Raw genomic sequence first — 8,931 nt, 5'->3', positions numbered from 1 at the left:
AATTTGTTTAGCTAATGCATCCACATAACCGTGCTGTCCTTTTGTCCGTGTGCCCTTATAAACTGTGTTCAATACGGGCCAGTCCGGACTTACACTGAGTGTCTGAGGAAGCACTGCAATTACAAAAAGCTTTCTTTGTTAAAGATTCACATCTGAATATTAAACCTGTTCTATTTTTTTAATTGCTCAAGCTTCACTGTACACAAAAGTTTAGTCACCCCAAATGGCTCGTCAGCAGGCACCGCGTGCTCACATGTGAGGACGTGCACCCATGCATCTGTGCACCCGTGTTTATGTTTCTTTGCGAGATTACGATGTCGACGTGCTGCATTTTATGATGAACACACAAACATTTTCCTGTGCAAATCTGTGTGTCCTCAGTCTGTCTCCTGGGAAGCTCCATGAATCTGTAGAAAAGGTTTCTGAGCTGCAGAGAACTGGGTTCAGCAACACTGGTATTGACCACCTAGATTAAAGGTTAAATCTTCCATGGGGTCGGGGTTGATTAAAGTTAGCCTGTCCGTAGGTTTCTCGATCTTAGAGTTACCCTTCAGTTGGCCCAGTAGGGGTGAGTGGGGACTACTGCAGAATAATCAGGACTCAGTCTGGTGTATCTACAACAGTTGTAGCTAAGCTGCAATCTGACCATCAAGCTAAAGTGCATGCTGTTCCTGTGGTTTAAGAAAGCACGCTTTATGGGTTGGAAGCGAACCGGAAGAGCAGATGAGTAATTGCATTTCAGCTGAAGTCGACTTTGGTTCAACTTCAACTAAACTTTGTTGTTAACAGATAGCAGCTGCATGTCATATATGCTAGCTGTCAATTAAGGGTGATGGATATCTTATTGCATATTTATCCAATCTGATTGCTATTTTAACCTTAACATAAAGATAAAATTGGTGTTATTAAACTTGGCCGACTGTGACAGGAAATACTGTTTAAACGCATTTAAGTGTCATTTTGCCATCTCATAAACATCAGTAAACCACTGAATTTTGATGTATGGCCAATTATCCAATCTAAGTATCCAATCTAAGAAAAGGCCTGAGCCAAAGTAAGGCCTTGTTTGTTTTTGTTAACAATTAAATCACTAGAGCTATTGCAGAGCAGGGCAGTCAGGGTCATACAGTAGTTATCCTACAATAGGCCTCTCACCCAGCAGGCAGCTGATCCCAGCCTCTCTAGTCTACATCCTACATTAGTTCTACTCACTAAGAGGCAGGCAGTGCATAACAAGAGAGGAAAGACAGGACTTTTCTTTTTGATACTCTAACACTACATTGGCATGTTCCCTGATGTCTGTAATATTAGTATTTTTTCTGTTTATGACTATAGGTGAAGTAAAACATACCTGATTTTTAAACTGCTATACAGTAGTAGGTAATACTTCATAACTTCATCATAAAATACCATGCATTAAGTGATTATTGCTTTTAAAGAGTCCTATGGAGGCTCCAAGAGAAAAAAATAATAATATTGCCCTCGGGTTCTAGCTATAGGATTTTGGCAAAAATCATAAGCTTTTTATGATGTTGGCATAGGTTTTCATAATTTTTTTCTGTTTTCTTTTTTTTTTTTTTGCATGCAATAACGTTAATAAGAAAAAAGATATTAACAACATAATAGGAAAAAATAGTACTCAAAAAAGTGACATATGCTTTGGCCTGTAGTGGTAAAAAGAGGTTGGCAAATATCCTACATACATATACAGAAATTAAAGTGCAACAAATAAATGGCAACACTTTTCATTGTTATCAAATCAAGTATAAACACATAAAAAAGAAAAAAAATGTCAAAACAAATAAATCAATAAATAAATAAATAGTATTTTGACCTCAGTAGTGGAGAGAATATGGTCACTTGGTGCAGCAGAGCATTATTATCATTATTATTACTATTATTATTACTATAATTCTTCCAAAAAAGAAACAACATCAGAATGAAAAAACTTTCACTGCATTTGAGTGCAGGGAGGAAACTAGTAGCTATAGGCTTACTATTGTCTTTGTCGTCATCCTCATCGTCATCCCTTTTTCCAAAATATACGGAGTCATACTGTATCTAGAAGCCAGGAGGAAGTCAGTATTAATGTCTCCATCCTCAATGGACAGAGGAAGAGGACGTGAAGAGTTTTGTTTTGTTTTGTTTTTTGAGGAAGTGCATGCGTCGATCAGTTAAATCCTTAAGTGGGCAAATCTCAAGGAGAAAAAATTGTGCTATCTTCATCATATTCATTATCACGAATAGGCTCCAAGGGAGGCGAGGTGGGGGAGGGGGCAGAGGGCCAGTGAGGAGGGGTGAGGAGGGAAAGCAAGGTCACATTCTGACCCAAAAATATATTGTTTGTGTCTGCAGTTAAGTCCGTAAGGGTAATTTTAATTCACGTCTGCAGTTTTGTCTCGTTTGATCTATATGGGGGGGTCATGCATCTAGGGGGCCGAGAGGAGAGAAGGGGCCTTTGAAGCAGGCAGACTCATAGTGCTTGTTCAGATAACTCTTGAGCGCGAAGGTCTTGTTGCAGCGTTTGCACTTGAAGTGTTTGAAGGCCGAGTGGGTCTGCATGTGAGCGCGCAGGTTCGAGCGGTCTGCGAAGGCCTTCCCACAGTGGGCGCACCCAAACGGTTTCTCCCCTGTGTGCGAGCGCATGTGGCCCTGTAAAAGCCAAGGTCGGCTGAACGCCTTTCCGCACACGTCGCACTTGTGCTTGAGGTCATGAGTGAGCAGGTGCATGGCCATGGCGGGCATGGACACGTACACCTTCCCGCAGGTCGGGCATTTCTTTGCCAGCTTGCTGTCCAGCGAGCGATGCGTTTGTTTGTGCCGGCTCAAGTTGGAAGACGTGGCGTAGGTTTTGCCGCACTCGTTACAGGTGTGCCTCTGGATGGTCCTGGGGCTGCTGAGAGCTTTCCTCTTCGAGCGGCCATCGGTGATGAAGAAGGCATCGACTGTGTAACCCTCGCTCACTGCAGCGTCTCCATTGATATAACCATCCGTGAGTTCTGAGCCAGGGCTGTCAGGAGACTCAGAGTCGGGAGCCCCATAGTCACTGTGGATACCATCGTAGAGAGGATCAGGAGAGGGGACCTTGATGCCACTGTCACTCTCACCATCGTACACAACAGGGCTGATGTAGTCACTGATGTAACCAGCTGTTAATGGAAAACAAACAACAGTATTAGCATATTGAAAAGAGAGCTCATCTTAACATGGTATGGAAATTTAATGGTGTACAGGACTTGACCAAAACATTAGTTACTGGTGCCCCTATTGACATAACTTGATAGGTAGTAAAGAAACTGCTATGTTAAGATTAAGGTGGCAAAACATTTTCTCTGATCACAGAGAGATCCATACCAACAGGAAATGTGAAGGGCATTAATTCCTGCACGCGGAGAAAACTGCAGGAAACACATGAATAAGTCCAGATTAGCATTAAACTGCTGTAGCCTGCTAGACAAGCTTATCTTTCAGTACAGATACAGTAATGACAGAGATTCAGTACGCTGACCAGAATTACACAATCTGAATTGGTGGAATTAAATAAGCGCTTACTCACTGATGCAAACTATTATAATATGCCATTTGGGATATACAGCTGGCTTTACACAGCTGTGTGATGTTTTCCCCTGAATCTTCTTCCCACTCGAGTGCATTTATGTTTATAATAAAGACATAGAGAAGGGATAAATATTTCAAACAGCTGGTTCATCCCACCAGTAACTTGTTGCTGACATGTTACTGTAGAAACACAAGAAAGCCTCCACCAAGTGTTATGGGCAACAACGACAAAAAAACAGTGACATGACAGGTGTTACTGTATTATATTTGATGAAAAACCGATTTGAATTTCCTTTTAAATAAAACCACATATGGCACCAAAGTATGTGAAACATAAGGCAACAGTAAGATCTATTCCTCATCTCATTCTAAATGTAGAGATATAGATTTTAAGAGGCTTTTCAAATGTGAGTGAGCACACCACCGTAACACTGCCACATCTGTGTCCAAGTCAGATCCCTGCATTTGTCTTGCAGATATGACAGTCTCTGTAATCAGCTCACAAACAGCAGATCAGCAGCAACAGGAGCTGCACGTAAAAAAATGTGAATAGACATTTTAAAATACTGAGCGTTAGTCACTTGCCTGCATAACTGTGGACCTTAGCGGTGTATTGAAAGGGTCTGCAGGGTTAGGGTTTGTTCAGGGATAATTCAGCAATACATTTCCCTTAGCCATCAAAGGCTGCAGTCAAGACACTTCTTCTGTAAATGGTAAATGCACACAAGCTGACCCTGAACTCGAGAGAGCTGATTTAGCGTGTGAAAATGAGCATCAGCACCATGGACAGATCCAGTGCAGTGCGTGTCAGGGGCACGATGACGGCAGGCCTGCAGTACCGGCTTGTGGTGTGGTGTTTCTTTTCTTTGTTTCACAAATCTGTGGAGTTGATGACTTGGAGGACAGGCTTTAATTACAGGAATCCATTGAAAAGCTGTACAGGGACACACAGCACAGTCAGCTTATGCTCCTGTTCCCTGATGATTGATGCATTTTTGGAGAAAAATAACGCTCATTCAAATTTTATGTGGAAAATAATACATATGTACTTCTTTAATGTGTACTAACCAGCATTATATATAAACAAATGGGTCATACATTCTTAGATTTAAGCGTAAATCAATACCTTTGTCAAAATGCACTTGTTGTACACTGTTGTTTATGTTTTTAATATGGATCGACAGGTTGGATAAGTTAATAGCTCCAATTCATCCTTAATTGTCCCTGAAGACAAGCTAATAGTGGCAATATTAGCTGAGCTTATATCAAGCTGCTCCAACAAAAACTATCAATAGAAACACATTAGGTTCATCACATAATAGAGTGTAAAAATGAACTGGAACAATAACCAACCTATAAGATAAGATCCAACTAATCAATGTTTTTGAGAGGCTGTTATTGTGATGAAAGCACGAAATAATGACCACAGGTTTTGGGACACCTGCGTCGTAGATTCCTGTGCTTATTACTTATGTAGTCTCGGTAATGAACAAGCAACAAGCTCCATGTGACGCACATATTCTATCTCGCACCTATGATCACAGCCATGTAACATCCACTACAACGTCCCGTCACATCATTCACTCACAGGACGCAGGGCGGGACATAAATTATTCCAAAGCCGGTTCGTTCAAGCAGAAGGTTGTTCCCAACACTGCGTTCTGCTGTGGGCTGACTCTGCTCCGAGCCATGTAGAAGCTGCATTAAGCTGTTAACATCGCATGTTAGGGATGGAGACAAAAGGTGGCCGGGACAGGCTGAACAGGCGGCTGATGGCGTGTGAGACCTAGCAGGGCTTGTTAACTTCGACGTCATAAATACATCGCTGACAGCTTTCTTGCTTTACGTGCTGAGAATCACAGACAGGTCCGCGCATGGGACGCACATGTTAGCCTGTGGATGACACTGGGACGGGAGTCATGCGGTCTACACGGGCAGAGGCATCGCTCTCTTTCTTTTCTTCCCCCTGTAAAATGTGACGCACATAGTTGCAGGTTGTGCGGAAGTTTTCAGCTTTGGAGGAGCACAAAACAGCCAATCATTTTGAGTCTTTTCAGGATAATTACAAAAGTCACCCTCATATGGCTAAAGAAACGTCTGAAAATGGTATAAGAGAAGAAATGCATCCACATTCAACAGTTACAGCGTCATAGCCACGGTGCAGAAATCTGCCAACACTGCAAAACTGGGACAGGCACACCTGTACAGAGCACGAGGGGGAAGGGCCACGCACAACGTCGAAAGATGAGCCTGAGATGAGACTCGTTTTATATGCAAAGAAGAAAGCAATGTTTCAGGGAAACACTAAAAACCTGAGTGTTTTACAAGACAACGTTAAAACGATGTGTATGCTTCACCTGCAGGCGAAGGTGAAGACTTATGTCAGAAGACCATTATGCAGCTTTTACACACACACACACACACACACACACACACACACACACACACACACACACACACACACACACACACTTATCAGGAGATAACCACGATGTTTCATCAGATTATTTTCTGCAAACTCAGAGCTACATGGGAGGCAGCTCTTGTGCATCTCAAACATCACCCCGAGCTTGCAGAAGCATAACCGCAAAGGGTTTCGACTAAAACCAAGTGAAAGTGAGCTCGATATGAATAACCACTGTCCCGTTTCTGTCTCCTTTAAGCTTACTTACACTGCGAAGGGAGAGAAAGACCCCGCTGGGTGTAAGCCAGAATCGATGAAACATGCGACGCGCTTGATTTAGTTGATTTCACAAGTGACCTTTTCGCTTCGGCGGCAGCTCAACTCCTAGAGTTGAGCCCAAACGCTTCGACCGAGGATAATGTAACTTATGTACCCCGGTAAATAAAGTCTTAGACTGTGCGGTGTGGTAACATCCAGTTATCAGAGTGCATAGTTTTATGAGATTGACAGGTCTTCTGTGTTTTACTGTCCGAGCTCTTTTGCAGAAGTGAAGCAGCATGCAATTCTTTCACAGTCTGTGCTATTGATAACGCTTTGCTCCACTTTGATATTTTTCATTGCGCTGATTAGTGGAGGGCTTTGAAGCTTTTATTACCCGTGAGAAAAGTAACAAGCGTGTGGTAACTCTATGCTGTCTGATGTTTTGTAATTATCTGCCTTGATTACACCCACATCACCCCACAGGTAGCCAGCCACTCTGCAATAAGTTTCAGAGGTTATTGATGTTAGATGATGCTATACGCAAGATAAAAGGTGAAGAAAAAACGAAATGCGGTGCTGATACACTCTGAGTTCACGCTTACATTTTATAGTTATTGGTTGGCAGGAATGTGCACCGGTGTATCAAGCCCCAGGGTCAATTTTTAACGACCAATCACAGGAGGGAATCCCTTTAAGGCACAACAGGTAAATCCTGTTGAAGTCTCAGTCTTATTTCGGAAACATGTTCCCACCTTCGCCAACCTCCTCCTCTGTGAAATCGATTTTCTTCCGAGACACCTGTTAGTGCGCGCTGTGTAGGCTGCATGACCTACCTTTGTCATGTAGCCGCAGGCTGAGGTCTGTCCTGTGCCGGTAGGCGTTCTCCAGATCCGCCCCGGTGGAGAAATCATCCAGTTTCACCTTTTTTACCAGGAAAGACCTTGGCATGGTGGTGAGACACCGACAAGCTGCGCACACACACGCACTCACAAACACAACGACCCACACTCGCAAACACAGCCGATCGCCGACAGGCAGGCCAGCGTGGTGATTCGCCCGTGACACACCAATCAGACCGGCGGGCCGGGGGAAGATTGTCTTCAGATTGGGGAGAAAGCGCGAGCCTTGAATTGATCCGGTGAAAGAGTTGACGATCAACAAGCGCTTGTGTGTTCTTCCTCTTCTGCTCCGGTCTCTCTCGCTGTCGTCTGTCCGCCCCGTTTAGTCCTCGCGCACAGGAGGAAAGAAATGCAACTTCAGCACCGGACAGCTCCCTCCGAGGCGCGGGGAGGGGGTACGGGGGAGGCGAAGGGGTTGCCTCGTGCTCTTTTGAGCTCGCGGGAAGGCTGCAGACCAGGGGACAGAGGGCTCGCGAGCAGTCAGGGGAGATAAATAAATAAATAAACGAAACAGGCGATGGAAGACACCCCGCAACGCGCTCGGGCCTCTTTAAAGAAGAGGAAGAGGAGATGGAGCAGGGAGAGGAGGAGGAGGAGGGAGGGAGGGATGCGAAGAAAACAAGAGGGAAAATTGAAGGTTAATTTTTGGAAGCTTTTCAGTAAGAGAAAAAAACGGTCGGACACCTCGTCCTCCCCTCTTTGCCAGAGAAATTAGTCCTTTATTCCACCTGATGACGACCACTCAGGCCGGTAAGAAAAAAAAAGAAATCACAGTAAGACTCCCTGCGGACGGATGCATCAACAGCATCCCTTCTTTCTCTCCTCTCTGTATCCCCCTCTCTCTCTCTCTCTCTTCCCCTCGTCTCTCTCTTTGCAGCTTCCGCGAGGTGTTCCCGTGAGTGTGCCGTCTCGCGATCAGCTGTTGGCATTTATACGGCGCAGTGAGAGAGAGAGAGAGAGAGAGAGAGAGAGAGAGAGAGAGAGAGAGAGAGAGATGGGGGGGATGGATAGACGCACGAGTAGAAGGAGTGCTTAATTTAATCCATCCCACATCCCCGGGGAGCGACGACTGGCCCGGATGATTTATTGAAGCTGTTATCACCCCCCCCCCCCCCCCCCCCCCCTTCTTTCTCTGTCTTTCATTCTCCTTTCTCCCCTTCTCTTCATTTGTGTGTGTGTGTGTGTGTGTGTGTGTGTGTGTGTGTGTGTGTGTGTGTGTGTGTGTGTTTGAAAGAGAGAGAGAGAGAGAGAGAGAGAGAGAGACGCCATGTTTTGAGGAGATAAGACTGAAAATTATTGTTATGGTTTTTTAAGCTCATCGATTTGATTGCGCTATCGCAGCGTGTAACACGAATTTTAAATATTGTCCCATTGTGCACGATTCTTAGCAGTCCATGTACTTTCGTTTTTTTGGGTCTCCCCCTACATTTGAGCATATTGTATCTTTTCTTTCTCTCTCTCTCTTTCCTTTCCCATCACATGGATTTTACGGCGGAATATTAACTAGCATGCTGAGAGCCTACTAATTATCATTAATGTCGCCCCGAAGGCAAATGGTTGCAGGCCAAATGGAGTGTTTTACAGTGGCTGAAGGTAGAGTACTGTCAGCTCCAGGGTCACACCGAGTTCACTGAAAACTTTTCCTGCAAGATGTTGATATTATGTAATAACAACAGCGATCTTTTAAGATGAATGAATCACATGTATTTAGACTCATGTTCCATGAGTATGAGATTAATTCAGGTTATTTCACTGTGAAGTGGAAGAGGGGAAAGTCATCATTTCAATTGGGTAGTCCAGTGTTTTAAA

The 8,931-nt window shown here is 44.1% G+C and overlaps 1 protein-coding gene across 1 annotated transcript; it reads right to left on the bottom strand.

Moving 5' to 3' along the window:
* Window positions 1-2,421: 2,421 nt before the first annotated feature.
* LOC146623118 (transcriptional repressor scratch 1-like) lies at window positions 2,422-7,171 on the bottom strand. The gene is made up of 2 exons (XM_085365693.1): window positions 7,057-7,171; window positions 2,422-3,149 (listed from the first exon to the last, which is right to left on the bottom strand). Exons 1-2 carry the CDS (start codon window positions 7,169-7,171, stop codon window positions 2,422-2,424), a joined length of 843 nt encoding a protein of 280 aa, XP_085221819.1.
* Between the last annotated feature and the right edge of the window lie 1,760 nt (window positions 7,172-8,931).

Source organism: Diplotaxodon limnothrissa, linkage group LG11, assembly GCF_057381915.1.
Source record: "Diplotaxodon limnothrissa isolate DT_005_m linkage group LG11, D_limnothrissa_male_GT1.1, whole genome shotgun sequence".
Lineage (NCBI taxonomy): Eukaryota > Metazoa > Chordata > Actinopteri > Cichliformes > Cichlidae > Diplotaxodon > Diplotaxodon limnothrissa.
Note: the sequence above shows the minus strand (reverse complement) of the source record. Positions and strands in the feature narration are given on the sequence as shown.